Here is a 21,756-nt window from a genome sequence, read left to right as displayed (position 1 = left end):
TTGTTTTTGTGGCCGTCACGGTTTTCTAGAACATCCGTACACTGGGATGTAGGAGAGGGAATCTGACCAGGTTGTTTGTGTTTGGACTTCCCTTCACTGACAACCCAGGAAGGAAAGAGTTTCCTCTGTTGACGGGGGCCGGGTGGGGGGGGGGGGGGGCGGGGGGCATGCAGGCCCGTTTCCTCTTCCTGGTGTACCGGACCAGGTCCCCAGCGGGCACGTGTACATTGGCATGCCGTGACTGTGCCAGTTATCACCCCATGACTCGCGTTAAAAAAGGTTAATGAGACCGATCCTTCATCTGGGCTCATTGTTCTGAAGGATCAGTGGCACTGGGGAAGAGCAGTGCTGCATAGCGTGTTGCACAGTGTAAGCAGCTACTGTCTGCATGCACCACTTCTGCTTGATTGATGGTTTGTTGTCTATCTGTAGCGCTATTAGCATACTTATTTGTCACGCCAAGGTCTGCATAATAATACACACAGACACCAACTGCCAACTGTACCTGACCTGATACAGATACAGGCTGCCTGTCTTATTTAACACATACGCGCACACACACACACATATATATTTAGACAGATGCACCCAAGCACACGCACAGATGTGAATACCCACACGCGCACACACACGCACACGCGCACACGCACACGCACACGCACACGCACACGCACACGCACACACCCCCTTACCGTCCCCGCAGTGTCCAGGATCTCCAGCATGCACTGCTGCGCGTCGACCTCGACTTGCTGTGGAGAAGCAGAGAGGAGCGGTCAGCTTTCAGCACCCAGCCTATCAGCACCACACCTATCAGCACCCCACCAATCACCACCCAGCCTATCAGCACGCAGCCTATCAGCACCCTGCCTTTTCAGGGGTACCCACAGACCTCTCCCCCCCACCTCACCCCCCCGCAGGTCACCCCGTGGCTCCGCCTCCTCGACAGAGCAGCCCGTACGGCAGTTGTAACGTACCCCGCTCCAGAGTGGAAAGTGAAAACAAGGTGGAAGCGATGCGGAGGGGTAGGGGGGTGCGGGTACGTCCTGTGTGATCGACCCTGCCAGCAGGAAGTGGGCGGAGCCCTGGTTTCAGAGGCGGTGGTTCGCAAGATGGGACTTCCTGTTCACCAGATGGGACTTCCTGTTCCTCGCTGCTCGGGCAGCTCTGGTGAAGGCCTCTGGCTTTCAGTGGCAGATTTCATCTGCCGCACTTTCGCCCCGGGTCCCGACCGACAGCCACTTCAGACACGTGCAAAACTGCCGCAGGAGGAAGCGTGTGACGACCGTTCAATGCCTTGCCTCCTGACTGGGCGAACCGTTTCCTGTTTTTTACCTTCTGCTTCCATCGAGTCGAGACGATCCCTTGCAGCACACCTGCCGCTCCCGAAGCACTGTAACCATGGTGACAAACGCAGGCATGCGGCCCGCTCGTGTACCTGGAGTGACATCACACGGCGCTGCCGCGCTTCTGATGTCTACGCCGCAGAGCTTTGATCCATTTCGCGTCCACGCGAGCGGCGCTGCGACGCTGTTCTTCGGGCGGGTGGACGTCTGCGCTCTGCACTGCGCCGCCGCGATTTAGCCCACCGAACGACCGCACTCTGATCTGGCTTCTTACCTCCACGCCCTGTATTGTGACGCAGCGTTTTAACGGGCCGAATTTCTACAGTACTTTGTGATGCCGTGCTGTGAGCTGCTGAATGTCTTGGCTCAGGCATTAAAAGGCTGTGTTTTAATGGGTGTGCTCTGCAGGGTCGAATGACTGACTCTGCGACGCCATGCTTCGGCTCGTTTCTGTCACCACTATGGCACCCCGTGTCACTCTGACGGAGAGAAACGGACGAATCGCCGACGACAACTTCGGCCCAGAGCCATTAGGAAACGCAACAGGGAGGAAAAAAAATGCAACTTGCCTTTCTGTACGAGTCCTCTATTGTTGGGTCATATTTTTCCACAAATATTCCTTGGACAAACTGCACGGTCTGTGAGGAGAAGAAAGTACAAAGCATTAGTGGCAGTTCCTCTTCAGGCTACGCTTTTAATCCCCAACTATCAACTTACAGTGCCACAATACCTGTACAGAGAAAAAAAAACTTCCCATACGGATTCGAACAGAATGCAGAGAAAACAATGTAATAATAAATTTACAGTAATAACAATGCCTCATATTTAGTGAACATTTCAAGACGTGGCAGAATTAGCTTTGGTATTTCTGGCGACTGGATATCAAAAAGCAACACCCACCACCACAGAAATTGGTACCAGGAAAAGCCACATCCAAAAACGAGCAACAGAACTTATTGAGATACCAAGAAATACTTTTAAGGAACTCCTGTGACACTTAGAAATTGGGTTCACGTTTCACGGCCTCTCAGGATTTCTCAGTCGGGGTCATGGGAGACATATTGAGGGAGGTCATACAGGTCATAACTCAAGAAAGCCCAAATGGGCTGGTTCAGCCACCCCAGCACTGCTCACACTGGGCAGAGGGTGACGCATGAGGTATGGGGCGGTAACTCAAACTCAGATCCAGTGCGGTGATGTCACTGGGGGAAACGCAGACATGACGTCTCACCGTCAGAGAAAAACAAACAGCCACTGACCATAAAAAGAGAAAGCGTGGGAACAGAAAAACAGACATAAAACCTGAAAACTTCAGCTAAAAAATTATGACCTGGGGGATATGAGTGGAGTCTTTCTGGTGGAAAATATTAAAATGAGATGATATCACTTGCAGGACAGCACGGTCACCTAACAACAAGAAGGTACAGAGCCTGAATACCAACTAGGGGCCTTCCTGTGCGGAGTTCGTAGAGTTTCTCCCCATGTCTGTGTGGGTTTCTGCCAGGTACTCCAGTTTCCTCCCACAGTCCAAAGACTTGCAGGTAGGCTAATTGGAAAGTCTAGACTGAATGGTGTGTGGGCCCCCTGCGATGGATTGGCTACCTGTGCAGGATTTATTCCTGTCTCTCACCCACTGCATGCTGGGATGGGCTCCTGGAGTAAGCGGTTTAGAAAATGGACGGATGGATATTGCTTCCCAATATTAAGTTGCTATTGTAGACCTGCAGAATGGAATGGTGGAAATTGTTCTGGCCTAAAACCATTACTGCCATGTAGACTTGTCTGGGGAGATTCCAGCACAGACTCTGTGAGGTGGATAAAACAAATGAGGTGGATCTAGCCAGACACTAGTGGGTTTCAGCCAAGGGTGAACGATCCATATCACGTTACCAAGTTTACCTCCATCCAAATGAGCCTCCCCAACTGAATTTGAATCTCTTGCAATTTGGGATATGTCCATATAACACATGATATAACGTACAGACAATGGAGGTAGAGTACTGGGTTAGGGCTATAAGATATATTTGTTATATTTGTATTATGTTGCTGTCATTAATTTTTGTTCATTCATTTTCATTAAATATATTCTGTACAATGACTGGGTGTGGCAAAGCAGTTTTTCTAGGTTAGCGTGCCCATTTCTCACTTCGAGCACCTGCCCCTCAAAAAGCCTCCGCACAGCCCTGTTCCTGATGCTACGGTGTCTGTGATTAAGTCTCAAACGACTCTACTACCCTGTACTCTCCCATGAGACAGGACATCCATCACACCGGAAGAGACAAGGGGAGCTTTAATGGCCGCCCGGTGGATCAGTTTGAGCTCTCCTGCCACTAAATGCAGTCCTGAGCTTAGAGAGGGAGACTCGGGATCAAATGTTTAGAGTAGAAAGACTTGCAGATGGCAGGGTGGATCTCCTTCTTTCTTTCTTGAAGGGTACCTTTGGAATACACGACTCTTCCCAATTATCAGGGAGGGCAACTGGCGAGCATTTGATGACCAGATGACCATAGATGCAGAACTAAAGGATGCTAAACGGTGTGTGCAACTTTTGTGCCCAAGAACAGACGGTCAGGTTCTTCAGTTTCCACACAAACTGCCAGTGCTCCCGCTGACTTATGTATGCAACCATAGAGGCACATGTGCCCCCCCCCCCCCCCCCCCCCACACGCCAGCTCCAGATAGAGACGCATTCGCCCGCATGCATCTCCGCATTAATACATTCCTGCTGCGCCTCCTTGACTCATCAATCTGCCGGCGACAGTCGGGACAGCGGTGCAGCTGCAGCGTGAAGGACCTCTTACTCATCTCTGAGCCGCAGCGGCGTGAGGTAAGATCCCGCCCCCTTTTCCAGGCAGCAGGGGAGGAATGACACAACCCCGATCACGGCATGACACTTAACACCCTGAACAGCGACACGACGCAATGTGATTTCAGTTCATGTGTAACGATGACGCAACTGATTACGATTAATCACGACACGATGCAATTAGATTCTGAGCACTAGATTTTACAGATTCCCCCCCCACCCCGCCCCACTGGCACTCCAAGAGATCATGGAAATGATACAAGAAGTATGACTTTCAGAGTTAACAGGTCTGTTTATTAGCTTCAGTGCCCCGACCTGCCTAAATAAAAAAAGTTTGCCGTGTATTAGCGATTCTTCGAGATACGGATCGATTCACACGTGTCACAGCGATGCAGTGGCATGGTGACATTTGCGCTGATGCAGGGTGTCGTGACCCGTGATGTGCGTGGGATGTGCCACAGAGCCGCTGAAGCCAGGCCTGAGGTGGAGGAACAGGACCAGGGGGATGTGAGCTGGATAACACCAGTGACCCGAGGGAACCCCAATCAGCCGCAAACCATCCACATTCCTGCTGCGGATGCGGTGAGCTGACGGGTTTGCCTCCTCCACTCACTCACCACCCCCCCCCCCCCCACCCACCTCCCCCGAACTGTTGCTGCGAGAAGGCTACTTTAAAAACTGAGCTGTCTGCATGGCAGGTTTTTCCTGGAAAGTTGTTTTTATTCTAAGTCAGTGTTCTAAGTCAGTGTTCTAGAACAGTTGCTTTCAGTTGCCAGTAGTGATTGTGACATCAGCGTTAGAATGTTCAGTTAGGAACATTCCAATCATATTTGTGATCTCACCTCTTCCCACCCACCCCCAGGAAAAGCTCCTGCTCTGGCCCGCAGTCATGCAATGTTGCAATGCAATTTATTAAGAATAAATAATCACAGAAAAAGGCAATAAAATTACCAAATCACAAAACATCTCATTTTAAATGAAGATGACAGTGACTGTTTACTAGATTGCAATGGGACTGTTTTGAAATCAAATTCGGAAAAATTTCCATGGTAGGCAAATTATAGCCTACATTGTTTGCTGCCACACAATCAACAGTAGACCTACTGGAAAACATCCTCTAGATGTACTCGCGCTTTGTGTGACTGTAAATTCACCAATGGCACACTCGACATCGCTAGCCTCATTTCAGCTGCTGTACCGAGCTGTTATTTGAACAATGAACGTGACTGTAGCCCCACCTCCCTCTCCCCAACTTACATTTTCTGTCTCTCTGAAAATCTTACCCGTCATTGGCCCATGCAGTACATACACACACAGTAGAAGGGTGACTATCTCAGCATACACAGAGTGTGTGTACAAGCACACGATTGGTCCGATTATTCACACAAGGTGCAGGTGTTATGGATTGATTAACAGGATTTTTTAATCTCCCTGTTCATAATCATGAAACTGAACTCGTCCACAGCAGTTTCCACTCGACGAAATGAAGCCGTATTATTTCCGCTGACAGCAGCGTTTATTTCCGGTACTCCGGTGTCGCTCTCGTGAAGCACGCCTGTTTCCATGGAAACTGCAGAATGCGCAGAAGTAAATAAAAATAAAACGTGTGCTTCTGACAGTGATACAACTGGATCAAGTTACCATTTTTACATTCACAGTCAGAGAAAGAGACCAATCGTGCACGTGAGCAAAAATGGTAGGTTTTGCATGAAGTGGAGGTGGGTGGGAGATGTAGTTTTTCAGTACCCTTGCGATGACAGCATTGCTGTGGGTCTCATCTGAATTCCGATTAGAACAGAAAGGGATGGGATGGCAAACCCGTACCGTGTGCTACAGTACCCATGTGTTCACCGCCACAAACAGTGTTTATGAATCGGATAGCAACAGCAGGTCAGGCTATCGCTGGGTGTCCACCTGTCCTCACGTGTGAGCTACACGCTGCGATTATAAACCACTCTGTGGGCGTGAGAATCCACACCGGGCCTTCTCATGGGCGAAGAATTCCACCAGCGCAACCAAACAAAGCATCAGCCGCCAAAGAGCGAAGGTTAAACAATGACTAAGGGCCGCCCGGGTCATCCGATCCGCCCGCTGATCCCACAGAACCTCGTCTCGCTTATTTAATTTGGTAACGTTCCTCCAAGGAACCCGTGGCCGTTTCTGAGAAACGAAAAGCCCAACAAAAGGGTTTGAAGTGGAAATGCCGAGCATTTAAAAATCTGCCTCGTAAGGGCTACTGCCTTAGCTGGGAAGGCCAACTAAACACACAGCTACACCGGGGTTTATTTTCAAATGTTAACGAGAATCTAGGCTACACCCACCCACCCCCTCCCCCATCGCCCCCCCTAAGAGAACACATTCAAACTGGATTCCTGTCTGCACTTGATGCTAACTGGAAGGTAAACTAGTGGATTTCATTTCAGCAAAAAGGCATTTTAAAATTGTCCTTTAGCTCAAGCACAAACTCAAACTTTATTTGTAGAGCGCCTTTCACATACAGGGCAGCTCAAAGTGCTTCACAGTAGGCAAAAAAGTAAAAACATATGATATGACATAAGCATAATGAGACAAAAAAAACAGAAGGTGAAATAGAAGATAAGAATTAAGCAATTGTGGATTTCCAACATGCAAGTTCGTAAGATGTGAGAAGCTTACCAGAGCAGATTTTCCGACACCCCCCGAACCGAGCACAACTAACTTGTATTCACGCATCCTGCAATGTGTCCGGTTTAAACCTGCGAAGAGAAGAACAAAAAAAAAAAAGTCATTACTGCAATGGAAACATTCAGGCATCTCGTCACCCACTATGAAGCTCTCCATCTGAAAATCCTCATTCTGTGCAGTGAAGCTGTGACCAGCGAAACACACAGGTGGTAACCAACCCTGTTCCTGGAGATCCACCATCCCATAAAGGGGGGGGTCACACTTTTCCATGCTAATAGAACAACCCCTGGGTCAGTTTCCACGAGGTCAGATTTCTATATGACACGGGCCAAACAGGAAGTCAGTTTGACGCCCCAGATTGCGATCATAATGACAGTGCTTTAGACGCAGGGCACACTCAGCTACAGGCAAAATGAAGAACAGCTGTACTGAACGGTTATTAATGGAAAGCAGGTCAATCAAACATCAGAAACCGCTGACAAGTTAAACTGTGCCAGTCTGCCCGATGCCAAGGCCTGTACCGCAGCGCCAAGCCGGCCTTCAGTGATAAAGTCACAGTCAGAGCTGTCTCTCATCACTGGGCGTTTTCCTGACACTCGGCTGGGTGTCAACTTCCTCCCAAGCAAACAGGCCTCGTTATCGCCTTCAGTACGGTCGCTTATCGACGCGAGCTAGCGCGCACTCACCTTTTCTGCTTCTTGGACCAAACCCAAAAATTACAGTTCACAGATGATTAAAGTTTCACCAACTTTTCACGCTGTTGCCATTCAGATCAAACGCCTGGCTATTCCTCGAGTAGTGGACTGACGAAAGGCATTACCTTGCACTGGCAAACGTGCAAGATGCTGACTGCTAAATTTTCCAGGCGACTCATCTGGATAAAGACTGCATACATCCTCCTTACAACTTCATATTATTAATCACACTGCTGAATACCAGCTAGCAGTCCTGCGTTAGAGTAGAAAGGGGGATTTTCTGCTTCCATTGGCTCCCTTTATGTCCGGAAGAAAGAAAAGAAAGAACGAGTTGCCATTTCAACAAGTTGTCAGTTTCACCGGATGCAGAGCCAAGACCAGGACTGGTGACATCATGTCCGTCTCCCCTCTGCCCACGGCACTACCAGAGAGACGCATGTTCTGCACACACAAAGGACTCTCAACATCTCCCACTTGCTTTTCTGCTCCCTGTATGAGCCAGCTGCGTTAATTTGCCTTATAAATCCTGCCCAACACTGCAGCAGTATCCCCTGTAAGTGAAACAGGTCCCCTAACCATTCTTAAGCACCTGCCATCCACCCTTATAGTTTATGTCCCTGCTGTAATCCGGTATCCCGGGGGACCAGCACAAATGACAGCGTTTACTGCACATGATCCATTTAGAGAGCAGTATATTCACTTCAGCAGCTGAGCTCCCGGTCCCTTTCTCAGGGGTACAGCAGTGCGCAATCTGGGATTCAAACCTGCAAAGCCCAAATTACCCCAGGTCCTCTTACAGTCACAGCCACCTCACTTACCCGCTCACAGACCCAACTGGCCCTCTCACACATCCAACAGCCCCTCTCACACATCCAACAGCCCCTCTCACCCTACTGCCCCATTCACAGACCCAACTGCCCCTCTCACATGGCCAACTGCCACATTCACACATCCAACTGCCCCACTCACTCACCCCCGAGCTTTTCTGCCGATCGCGAAAGGGAGACGAGGGAGGGAGGTCTGCTCATAAGGGAAACTTCCTGGGCGAGCGAGCGTGTCCAACAGCTTTCAAACAAGTGGGCGTGCCCAACATGCTGGAGCTGATGACATCACACGTAATGAACAAGGAAATGAAAGGGGGGAAATTACCCATTCCCGGTGTCGCATGCAACAGGAGAGCTTCATGCAATACAAACAGTAATCTGACTCCACAACATTTGTTTGCCAACAATCAAGGCAGCAGGTGCACAGGTTCCGACTATTTTTAGTTTTCGTTTCCATTTAAGCCTCAGAGAAGAATGAAGTCTTCATCAGAACCGGGACGGGCCATGAAAATCCACCTTCAAAGAAATACATGGAGAGGATTTAAGAGTCGTAAATGTCACAGGTAAAGTGACAGTAATGGCGGCCCACAGACCGTGTTCCCTGAGAGGAGGTCTGTAGCACAGCAGTACTTTGAGTGGCAATGCAGCGCAACAGTTAGGGAACCGGGCTGGGGGTTGCAGGTTTAATTCTCTGGCAGTGCACAGCCATTGGGCCCATGAGAAAAACGCATGAACCCGAGCGGTTACAGTAAGTATAAATGCTCTGGCTGAGAGACTGTGAATGTGCATGCCCGTGTAGCAGGGTAAGACTGTGGAGTGACGGACGGGACGGGAAAGAGCACCCCAGGAGAAACCGCATAAATCCAGATTTATTTTGCCAAATGCAGACCAGAAGTGGAAAAACAAATAAGGAAAAAAACCAGCGTCCAGGCAAACAGCGATCAAAGCCCATCCTGTTAAAACCGTACGGTGGGAGGTCAAAAGCTCGTCCTCCCACTAACTTAGTTCAGCCCTGTCCAATTATAGACAGCCAATCAGAATCAGGAGGGGGAATGTTCCGCTGAGCAGACCATCCCGGTGCGACGGCCCAGACGATCGCGACAGGATTCCAGCCAATCAACGCAGCTCGTGTTCTGACACGATGCTTTGAGCAGCATTCCAGCAGGAAACGGGGTCTGCTGGTAAGCGCTCTAGAGCCAGGCCTTAGAGGAGTCACAGGGGAGGCTGAGGGTGGGGCGTCCAATCGCCGATTCGCTCGAAACAGTCGCCTTAATTTAGCCAAACACACCGACAACGGTTTACCACACAGAATAAAAATATTAAGAAAATCAAAAGAAGGTCATGTACATTTCACGCATACAATGACCCAGGTAATGTTAAATTAAATCTAAGTACTTGGCAATAACCTCCAAAAAAAAGTTCTAATTCAGACGTTCAAGGCGCACAGGCAGAATAAACAAGGCTCAGAAAGGAGACTTTGTAAATATTTGTGCAGAACCCTACCAAACAGTTTCACATGGGTTTCATTTCCTCAAACAGTCAAGCCTGGGTGCCTCAGAAAGAGGAGGTTTGAGACTCAACCACCGCCAACTCAAAGCGCTCAGCCTGAGGCGAGAGAGAGCGAACAGAAGCGCATCTTCTGAAGCGTTAACCTCCGCATTACGGTCAGAGAAAGGCGCGGGGACGCGCGGGCGGGAAACCGGGGCGTCTCTCGAAGCTCGGCGGCTGGATCACGAGCGTGCGGTCGCCGGGGTGGGTCCCTCACAGGAAGTCAGCGGGCCGTCCAGCTCGCCCCTCCCCCACCCCCTCCCTCCCTCAGAGGGCTATAAATCAAAGAGGCAGAGCGCAGAACCTAAAATACCACCAGCACGCCGCGGAGGGCGAAGGCTAACAGTTTCTCTCGGTCCCTCTAACGGTCTCTCTCTCCCCCCACATACGCTCGCGTGGTTTCATTATCACAGCACTGCCTGACTGTCGGCTCCTGTCGGGTGAAGGTGAAGCTGCTCGGAGAATTAAATTAGCTTCCCCGGCAAGACACTCCAAACAGGACGAGAAAATCCCACAAAATTAGCCGGGGGATTCGCTGGGCAAGAGGGGTCCAGCCATGGGGAGAACGCAGCAGTGTAGTGTAGTGGTTAGGGCCTCTAAGTAGTGGACCAGCGACTCATAAGGTTGTAGGTTCAATTCCCTGGGCTGTTGTACCCTTGAGCAACCTACGAAACACCCAGCTGTACAAATGGACCGTGGTGTAAAAACAAACACCAGCTGTGCGAGTCACTCTGGGTGAGAGTGCGTCTGCTCGATGCCTAAAAACAAGGGCGAGGAGCAGAGGGGTGGAGGGGGGGAACCACAGAAGGCTCATCCCTGGGGAGAATGGGAGCTAAGCTTTACCTCAGCCCTCACATCTGGGGGAATCTGCCCAGCAGACCTAGCAGTGGGACGAGCCTTAAATAAGGCAAGATGGAGGAGCGCGCAGAGCTCGGAGCGAAAGGCGCTCTTTAATGACATGGGGAGGCCGGCGTTTCGACTTCAACCACGTCAGACCTGGCTGTGCGTGTTAAGCAAAGCCCTGACGAGACTGTGCCCGCAGCTCAACGTCTTAAAAGGCAAAGGCAGTCGGTCAACAGCTGGTTCATCACAGGTCTCACCGAACACGAGTTTGGCAGGAGTCTCATGAGCACAAACTTCTGCAAATTTTGTCCTTCAGCTCTATCCCAGTTTTAGTGTGAAAAGCAGAACAAAACCGGAAGAACTGAGGACTTAAATAAAACTTCTATTTTTACGCAACCCGTTACACCCAGTTGTCACCCTGGTAACACGCAGGAGGTCAACAGGGACATCTAAACCATCCAGGGTCAATAGCTGAACAAGAAGATGGGGTGAGACAATAATGTTATGTAGCTTAATAAGATCACATTTTTCTACGTTTTCTCCTCACATGGTATGTTGCTTTTAGAAGTCTCTTCAGCATAAGGGTCACCACTGTTGGATATAGTTTTCCACAGAACAGGATTGGGCACATTTTAGTAATTAGGGATGTACGTTGTGGACATTCCTGGGCCGATATTCAAAACCAATATTCGTCTGTTCATATTGGTCAATACTGAAACCTCCCTGTTTTACATTGCATCACAAATCCAAAAAGACAAACAAGTTTTCACATTCATGGTAGTAGATGAGCAAAGTATGACAAAGTTTCATATGAACCAACATTCATAAGCCACCAGGGGTGCAGAGGGTTAATTTTTTCCTTACACTTCTGCATTATTAGATGAATAAAAACTTTTGCATCTGACCATGTTTGAAACAGCTTTGACAGGCACAACTGACACATTCTTAAGCTGATTTCAGGCGCCCGATAGAACAATTCTTACATGTTCCACATCCAAGAAAGAATCCAAGACAGCGTAAAGACGTGTCCACAGTGAGGCGGAGACTAAATTTGGTCTCAGTACCGGTGTTGGGAAAGAGGGGAGTCTGCGTAACCACACTAAGGACGTCCCTCAGCTCTCCCAAAAGGACAGAACCGGCACATCTTCCTCGCTGTGTAATGGCCGGGGAGACCAGCAGGCAGTCCTCACATGGAGACAGGCTTCCGCACACGAGCCGGGGACGGAACAAAGGGGCCGAATGCATTTGTATATGCAAATGCCTTCCATGGCCCTGGCCATCCCAGATGGCCAATTAGCAGGAATGTAGGTCACTCTCTACAAAATGCCCAGGGTAGCGTCCCGCACCCTCCCTGGAACTTAATCTCCTTTATAGCTCCAGAGGGTGAGCTTCAGCCAAGCACCAGGGCAGGGACACATCAAGGCCGTGCACACGTATGGGGGGCGGGGGCAAACCACATTTGGCTTTGAATTCTCCAATTATCCTAAACATGGCTGCCTTCCTTCGGTCCCAAAGTATGGACCAAAATGAACCCCCAGCTCGCTTCACCAAATATTCTTGTGTGCTTATTTTCGTACGTTTGTGAGTGCAAAGCAAAGCTGCAGCTCTTTGCACACCATCGCTGTGCGAGAGTAAGCGCTGGAATATGCCTTTGTAATAAAACCCTTTTGGTTTTTACTCCAAAGGGAGCAAGACTGAACCCAACAGGAAGTGCCAACACGAGGCCTTCTTTCATTTATTTCCATGTTCGTTCTCAACAGGCACCAGCAAAACTGGATTCGCATTTGTCTACTACGACTGTAAAGCCTACATCGATTTGAAAACAAAAAAATATATTTAAAAAAGTTTCTTGCTAAAGCAAAAAATGTGAAATTCTATCACAGGTGACCCCACAGAGACTGAGGTCAACCAGAAGCCAGATGACAGCGATGGGATTTGCGATCAGCCTGCCTGCCTGGAAAAGGTCACACTCCACAGCAGTAGTTACAGCCCAGGCAGTGGATGACCTTTGAACCCCTTTAAGGTGTGAGGTCACAAACATGTGATTAGAGTATTCGTAACAGGACATTCTAAAGCTGATGTCATTAAAAAAAAAAAAAAAAAAAAAGGAAGAAAATTATTGTCCGGTAGTTTTTTCTTTTCTCATTTACCAGTCCCCTTGGCAGGAAAGCCAAAAAGTTCATTTCTGACCCTGAACTGCACTGTACTCCCACACGGTGACTCAGGGCTGAACATGTCATGCACATACCTATGCAACAGCCTGATGACCCACAGAGATCATAAAATTAAAACCAACTCCATTTTATTTTGCCTGAAGTCACAATTTGACTTCAAGAAAAAGTAGTTCTATGTTTTTTGTTTCTGTGAGTTGAAAAGTTTTCCATGATTTTTCAAATTTTTGTTATGAATGGATGGCTCTATTGTTTCTGGAAGGCTAAATGTGTACAGTCAATAAAATAAGGTCCCCATGTCTAGCTTCTGGAAACAGCATTGTTGTACAAAAGCAGCTTTGGGGTTATTGAAATTATATTTTAATGCTTTAGATCACACTCTAAATTACACAATACCCAGCATTGAGAAGCCAGCAGGTTGTCATTTAAGAATCTAAAATATCCTTCAACGCACACAAAACTGGCCGGTGTCAATTTAAAACATTCACTAAACACTTGGCCAGCTTCAATACACAGATATTCGGAAAAATGATGAAGGCGCTGGAGGCACGTGGCGCAATACAATAAACAGTCAAAGAGCTGAATCCAGAGTAAATGAGCGGTAATCTCACTGAGAAAGAATGTGCAGCTGCTTAGATTTAGCCTGGAGGATGCAGCGAACATTGCAGGAGTGAACGCGACAAGGTTTTACGCAGTTCCACAGAGACATAACGGTTCTGTTTGAAATCGCTATTTCTTGCCAATCGTTCAGAATGCCCCTCCCCAAAACGTATTCTGCGCTCCCTTTCAACGTGTCGAAAACATCGATTTCCGGGGACCACGTTCTTAACCACAACGTCACGTCGGATCAGTATTTTTTTTTTTTTTACCCTCACAGTTGGTCCGAGTGTTCTGCGACGCGATTCGAAACCTACTGAAAACAAACGTTCTAACCCGACCACGTGCGCCCTCCGCTTCCTAGTTCGTACCGCATTTACTACACTGCAGCAGCATAAACTACGCTATTTTACCATCCCCAAAGCGTCACGCGAAAATGGACCCTCCTCTTGTTCTGCGCTCGCTCTTCAGAACATAAGAGCCAATTAGGCTGCAGCTTCACCGGAGAGGGACAGAGCGAGAGATGAGGAATACCCAGCGGGCAGGACGTCACCTCCAGCCAAATGACATGCAGGTTCCAAGACACCTTAGCACCCGACATTCAGAGATTAATTTTCCCGTTTATCCAGAAGAGTAAAAAACAGCTCCCTATAATGATGGTTGTTTGGGGGTGAGTGTAGGAGGGGTTAATGAATCACAGTAGTTTCATTCCAGGTGTAACAGCTGCAAAGATTTTTTTTTTTTTTTTTTTTTTTTTTTTTTTTACAGCGCCAGTTTCAAATTACAACCTGACTACCATTACCAGCCGAGAGTGGTAGTGGGACCCCAAGGACAGGGGGCGGGGCTTGTAATGCTTCCCCACAGAGATGCTGAGATGGGGAACAGAGGCTCCGCCCCAAAAGCGATTAGATTAGATATGCTTTACTGAACCCCGTGGGGTAATTCGTCCTCTGCATTTAACCCATTCCAGGTACTTAGGAGCAGTGGGCAGCGCCCGGGGACCGACTCCAGTTCTGAGGCCAGTGCCTTGGTCAAGGACAATGGCAGGAGTGTACCTAATATGTATATGCACAGTATGCGTATCTTTCGGTGTGGGAGGAAACCGGAGTGCCCGTAGGAAACCCACATGAACACGGGCTAACTCCACACAGAGCAGGTCAGGCTAGGACTCAAGCCCAGAACCAGCGGCACTAACCACTGTGCCACCCTACTGTCCTGTGCCACCCAGTGCCACCCTACTGTCCTGTGCCACCCAGAGCCACCGTACTGCAGCGTGTCCCTGAAGCACAGCTTCTCCCTCCCCAGGAGCGCTCTCTAAAGCCTTCTGCTTTAGTCAGCTAGTCAGGCTTAGAACCTTAAGAAAAAAGGCCTCCAAACTATTAGAGACTTTTTTTTTTTTTGGGAAGGGGGGGTTGGGGGGCAGGTTTGTTGCTACCTGACTCAGTCTCCTCTTAGTGCTCAGAGCTGTGCCCTGTGAACATGACCCATGAGCTCCTCCCTGATCCCCCGCAGTCACCCCCCCCCCCCCTCCTCGCCACCCCCCCCCATCCCCCTTTTTGTGTGCAGAAGGGAACAGCTCACTCCCCAGCCTTCCCGTTTGTCATGGGAGAGGCCGGTGGTGTGGTGCAGGGTACTATAAAAAGGGCATCACGTTACACCACGACTCCAGCTATCAGGGAAAAAAAACTATTCAAATTAATGCACTGGCTTACGTAAACCAGAACATGTGACCTAGGAAAAGTCTGACCCTGTGACCTAGGGGAAAAGTTTGAACCTGTGACCTAGGGGAAAAGTTTGAACATGTGACCTAGGGGAAAAGTTTGACTCAGGCTTCGGTTCTCATGGAAGGCACTCTTAACAGCAGTAGTCGGTGGACTTGAGAATGCAACCGATTAGACAATTAAAGAGCAATTGTAGATCTTACTGGTACAACAGCGCAAGTCTTTATCCTGAAGGATTTTCATCTGATGCAGAATGATAAAGCTATTAATGGAAGTAGATTATTAGCAGTGGATGGATATGGATCTTTTAAGGCTAATGTACATATGTAATCCAGCAGGAAGGCTGATGGGCCAATATCTAAAATGCATAAGTGTGTGTTTTGAAAATACCAGGAGTAAAATGTGCATGTCAGAAATTAAAATACACAAAAAATATTGTACTTAAATTGCTCTCTATTCTGCTAAATGTCGCGCTCAGGTAGAATGATGCCTTCTATTACACACACACACACACAGATACAGAGACAGACACAGAGACACAGAGACGGACACACGTCAAGTAACTCCAAAGAGGCTGGGGGTTAACTTTACAACAGCACAACCCCCCAGAAAGGGCTTTGAGTGGTGTACCTTGTAAAATGGTCAGAGTAATCCAATGAACCTTAAATATATATATAAACACTAAAAACGTTTACAGAGTTATTTGTTTAACACATTTAAATGGCAAATGCACAACCCCAGCTTAAAAAGCTGCGTAGGTAGCTCCATTACAAAAATGAAACTCGGGGAAAGCGTTCACTTGGACAGAAAAGGCGTGTGTATAAATCAGCCGAATACAAGCTGCTGACCTGGTGCATCTCCAGCACACCTTACACACTTTCCTTTCAGTTCATATTCAGATGCAGAGCCTTGATTACATCAGCCCCCCCCCACCCCACCCCCCTCAAGCTAAACTCTCAATTATAAAAACGGTAAATGAATGACAACCTTTAGAGGCAACAGGCCGGGAATCCTTTTATCGAGCAGTGCACGGATGAGACATGAATTTGACACCCCTAAACCACGGCATTGTTACACGACGCCAGTGCAGGTCTGAATTGGGTGGGGCTGCATGATGGTCTAAGGTTAGAGCAGATTACACCATTGGTCACGAGGATCGTTAGGAGAACGTGAAATAACAGTGATGTCATCACACAGTTGGGACAGGGGTATGATCCAGGACGTTACCCAATCAACGCAACGCAGTGAATCACTTCCCACGTATGACACATATTAGGTCAACGGGTAAGAAACCTGAGACTACAGTTAGAACAGAGGCCTTAAGAACACTCGCAAAACGGATACATTTTTCGGGCAATTCCACAGAAACTAATCTTATTCATTTAGCCTCCTCCAGCAATGAGGCCAACAATCAAGGCCTCAGAACGGCTGGAAAAAAATACCTCCCAATTTAACTTGCTCAAGGAAGTCCTAAACTAAGGAAAGGTAAAGAATGCTTACACTCCACCATCACTACTACATCATCAATTTAGCAAGTAACAAGGTCTGAACTGAGATCTAAGGCCTGGGATAAGAGGAATAACTAAATGTTCAAGTGGAAATCAATGTTGGCAGCTTCACAGAGGCAATATTCCATAACATACTGTAGCGCTGACAAATGCAGTTCTACTCCGCCATATAAATGCGTTAAAACTATCGCGTCTATTCAACACATAAAGATACTCTCATCCTCGAGGTAATGGTCTGTTAACTGAATCAGACCATGCTTATGACTGTGCCTACCATGCACTTTAAACAGTCACCTCCCCCCCCACTGCATGGCACGTTTCTTTCTCTTTCGACTGCAGACTGTAAAAAAGCCCCTACAGTATCCCATTCATGCAATGTGCTTCTTGGCCTTGACGCCCTCACGTCCAATTTGATTTTGGCCTCATAAACTTTGGCTTTGCCAAGGCCGAAGGGGGCCTTGCCCTAAAAACGACAAAACTGGAGGCCTGAAACATAAAGCCTGTCTGGTGCCAGGGTAATAAAGGCGTGAGGAATTCAATTTCACAGGAAGGGAGAACCGTTTTTTTTTTTTTTTATGATGAGAGAGAGAAAATAAGGTATGCTGTACTATGAAAATGGACATCAGGACCCATTCATGCATGGCACTGCCTCAGGAATCATTACGGTAGATGAGACTAGGGGGTGGGGGCGGTGGTGGTGGTGAGGAAGTATAGTATTAAGTAAAAACAGGTAAAATAAAAAAGGAGGCCCTTTTGGATTTCAGGCAGCCCCATCAGCTGGATGTAACACCATCTGAACAGAATCCATTTCACAAAAATAAAAACAAATACAAAAAAATGCACCTTGACATGAGTGCATTGCTGGATTTTAGAATGCAGGCCAGGCAGTGGGACTCGTTTATAGGTATTGACCCCGTAATGGCTGCTTGCGCCTTTGCTACAGGAATATGGAGTAGAGCACGTGGAGTGGAAGGCCGGAGCCTGAAGGACCCACTCACACAGCTCATTCTCTCGCCTCCTCCAGGACCAAGATAATGGAGAACGTGTTCGGGGTTCACAAGGCAACCCCCAGACGAGCACAGCCTTTCCATTAACAAACATAACAGCAGAGACAGGAATGACTCTGAAGTATTTACAGCTTCACTGGGGAAAGCGTTTCAATGTGTACAGCTTATTTAGTGGGTCAGACGGTTTGGGCTTCATGCCTTAGCCTGTCACAGGGAAGTGCAGGCTAAAGCTTGATGAGCTCAGCTGTTTCCAGTGGGATGTTCTTAGGGGTGAAAGAGGGTCTTACTTGAGGATTCGTTCTGCCGCAAACATAATCTGCGCTTTCTTCCCTAACAAACCAAGAAATTAATCAACAAGGTAAATATGATTCTATCAACTGCCCTGTAAAAGGGGAAGCACTGATGGTTCGTTCTCAAAGAACAGCAATATCTTCAGGTGCATTGTGTCAACCTCAGGGAGTACGGCAACTGAAGACTCCACAAAGCATGGGTGAAACATCATTTCTTGGAGAGTGCTGAACATTCACATATTTTTACTGTGCGTAATCAGTAAGGAGAATGTTTACATTTTGAAGTGTATTATTATGAAGAGGATGGTGGATGATATCATTCTTTGGCTAATTTCAAGCTGACACTCTTCTGTTCTACTGAGGTCTGTCGCACCTCCAAACCTTCCAAAATTGCAGTGCATGTAACTTCCTGTGGTTTATTACAAAATGGAATGTTTAGAGGCTTGCGAAGTGGAGCATCCAGCTGGACCACACCTATTTCGACACCACGCATGTTTCAGGAAGTTTGGCAAGTGGGCAAAAGTTGCCAAAATATAAAACAAAGTTTATTCAATAAATTACAAATAACTTGATTGGTACTCCTACTGACTGACAAACTGAGAACACTTTACATTGAAGGTTCAGAGGAAAATTAGGATTCATCATCATTATGAAGCTCGGTGCTCAAACAGGAGCAAAACTGAAAGTTCTTTGTTATTCATCATGCATAAATGTACATATGCATTAGCATTTGTTTTCAGCACATTACAAATTCAATGCATACATCTTCCGTAATCTAATCTAATTAAAGGGTATATTTGTCACCCTGCTAGCCAGCCAACTGCAAATAAAAAAACGTAGAAACACTGACACAAGATGAAATAGCTGGCGGTGGTGAAGACTTTTGGTAACATCGGTTTTTGCCAGACAGTGAACGAGCTCTTCAAGTTCCACGACGTACCTTTTTTTTTTTTTTACCACACTCCTATTTTTTCAGCGCTAAACATGTGGCGTACGTGTACAACCGCATCCTCCGAACACCAAGACCCTATCCCCCCCCCCCCCCGAAGCCGCACCGCGCCATTTGGTGTGAGAACCGCTGTGGCGAGCGGAAGTCACAAAAACGTGAGAAATGCAGACGGGGGCTTGAGCTACGATCGAGACGATCAATAAACCAAGCCCAGGGGGAGAGGGGAACTCGGGCTCAGCGCTTGTTGAAATTCGCTTTACCCTTGAACAGAAAAACCTGCCGTTTGGCCACACAAAACAAACTCCGGGAGAAAAAGTAACAGCAGAAAGTACAACACCCCCCCCCCCCCGCCAGCTTGGGGCCAACAGATGTCCGGACCAGATGTGAGGTCCAGATGCCCCCCTCCCCCGTTTCACACACAAGCACAGGACTTCTGCAGACAGTTTCATGAAGCAGGAAGTCACAGAGCTCGAGCCGCAGGAGAAATAAACACGTGTCGCGTACAAACTGAAATCAGACCAGGAAAGCCGTCACAGGCAAGTTAGACGAACTCCTCGTCAGCGTTTCACAGCGAAGGGGGGGGGGGGTATAGGTAGAGGGTTGAAAGGGCCCACTGGTTGTGATGAGATGGAACAGGGAAAGGAGGTCTTTATCTTGATGTTGGGGGGCTGGTGGTGGGCAGAGAAGGCCCAATGGTTGCGATCAGACGGGCGCTCAAACAAAGGCGGTCTCCCTGCTCTAATAGCTGGAGCAGTGTGAGAGTCTGGTGTGCTGAGGTGTGTGTGTGTGCAAATGTTGAAGGTGTCCATGGAGAACGGTCTGAAGATGGTGTGTGTGTGTGTGTGAGAGAGAAAGAAAGAGAGAGAGTGTGCGCGCATGCGTGTGTGTATTTGCTTTTGTGATCCACTCCATTGATCAAATTCCATTAAATCTTCCAATGATGGAGCGGAGATGTGTGATTATCACCTCTGAGTTTAATGAGCAGAGAGAAGACTCATTTCCTCCCGAGTGTAATCCCAGCAGGCCTACATCCACGTACGAGCAGCATTAGTGCCAAGTTTCCTTCAGTAGAACGAGTCTTTAAGCTGCTCAAGACAGGGGACAGGCTGAAGTTCATCCTCAACTATGGGGCTACCAAGCCCTGGACTTGGGGGGGGGACACTGCTTCAGTGGGGTAGCTCAAATATTCTGGAAGGGTAGAATGTCAGCAGGATTTTTATTTTAGAAAAATACCATGACCGAACCAAACTAGGTCTCCTCCCCAACATGGCTTAAAGCCATGGTTTCCAAACACCGGTCTGTTGAGCAGCACCAGTCTCCAGCAACATGGCCACCGGCGTCCAAAATGCACGACACCGTCGTCCCCCAAGACACAGAGACTCAAAACTCCCGGTCCACAGGCTGAGAAAATTTTGGGAACTGGTTTTAAAAGGTCACAGCGAAACACAAAAGCCAAGGCATGAACAAACACAGACGTGAAGGCCCAACTGGCAAACATGCAGCCTGCCCATCTCCCTACCTCACTGCAGTCTTGCATCACCGCTGGTCTAACACACAGAGAGCTGAAGCCTGTGGCCTGGGGGGGGGGGAGGGGGGAGGCTGTGTAACCTGAACTGCTTTGCTTGTCTGACTCTGTGGTATTAACCCTGTTGTTGGAGCAGAAAAACAGCCAGGGAATGATGTAGCTCACCCACTCGAGCCCAGCCCAGCCCAGCCCGGCCCGGTGAGCGTACACATGACTCAGGTACACATGACTCAGGTGCTGATGCAGGCCTCCAGGCCATTACCTCCTCTCTTTACACATAGAATTAAGGGCATGCTTAAGCAGGGGTGTCCTTAAATACTAGGGGAACGTTTAACAGCCAGGTCAAACTAGGCTGGAGTCGTGCTCTCAATGCTCAAAGACAGAACAGATGGGCTTTGGTTGGGACTCAAGCTTGTTGCTTTCTGGTCTGAGCTCAGTATCTTGTCTCAAATGCCTGGTACATATGGGCTAGTGGTGGAGCCCCAGCTGGTGTGAAGAACATACTATGACGAGAACAGGTCATTAGTCTGTCTGGGTATGGCATTTGCCTGTTGCACACAGAACACCCAAAGGTGTCTACTACAGTACCTCACCTGGAAAGCCATCACACAGCACGAAGAAGTTCAGCATGAAGAAATTACTGAAGTCCATCCCCTTCTAGTTTAAACCTTACCCACTACGCCACACATAAAGTCTCAAAGCAAGCCACTCTTGCTAGCTTCTTCGGCACGACTGCTCTTATTAGGACAAACATGTCCGGAGGTCGTGATGTGACCTGTCATGAGATCTCTGTACAGGCAGACATCAAGCCATGGGGAATGAACACCAGTGGAAAAGCAAACGAACCGAAAATTTAAATAGAATCTACTTTTGATAGAACTTTTACTGTGTTCGACCCTTTGAAGAGTAGATTTTTTTTTCTCCAGGAATGTTTTTTTTTCCAAAACCCTAAGTCAGTGTTCTAGGACTCCACTGCTTTCAGTTGCCAGCAGTGATTGTGACATCAGCATTAGAATGTTCAGATAATAACACTCTAATCACCAATTTGCAATCTCACACCTTAAAGGGTTAAAAAAAAAAACAAAAAAAAAAAAAACTGCTTTTCAAATGACAAATTCAGTGCCTGAGGGCGATGAGTCCCTGCTCCTTATCTGCGCAGAATGGCAGTGTTTCAGCAGAAAGATTAGCCGTTGCGTGTGCGTGTCTGTGCATGCGTGCGCGTGAGTGACATTTCCTTCCCAAGCGCTGTTCCTCAGGGGCTGGTC

The 21,756-nt window shown here is 48.1% G+C and overlaps 1 protein-coding gene across 2 annotated transcripts in view; it reads right to left on the bottom strand.

Annotated features, from left to right (window-relative positions):
• Nucleotides 1-21,756, bottom strand: part of LOC118231987 (ras-related protein Rap-1b) — a 41,679-nt gene that overhangs the window by 7,590 nt on the left and 12,333 nt on the right. For both annotated transcript variants that reach the window (XM_035426473.1, XM_035426474.1), the window contains exons 2-4: nt 6,805-6,884; nt 1,913-1,981; nt 693-749 (exon numbers count right to left, since the gene is read on the bottom strand). In XM_035426473.1, coding sequence (XP_035282364.1) covers nt 693-749; nt 1,913-1,981; nt 6,805-6,861 — 183 coding nt within the window. In that variant the 5' untranslated portion in view covers nt 6,862-6,884. The remainder of the gene's footprint in view (nt 1-692; nt 750-1,912; nt 1,982-6,804; nt 6,885-21,756) is intronic.

Source organism: Anguilla anguilla, chromosome 7 (genome assembly GCF_013347855.1).
Source record: "Anguilla anguilla isolate fAngAng1 chromosome 7, fAngAng1.pri, whole genome shotgun sequence".
Taxonomy (NCBI): Eukaryota; Metazoa; Chordata; class Actinopteri; order Anguilliformes; family Anguillidae; genus Anguilla; species Anguilla anguilla.
Note: the sequence above shows the minus strand (reverse complement) of the source record. Positions and strands in the feature narration are given on the sequence as shown.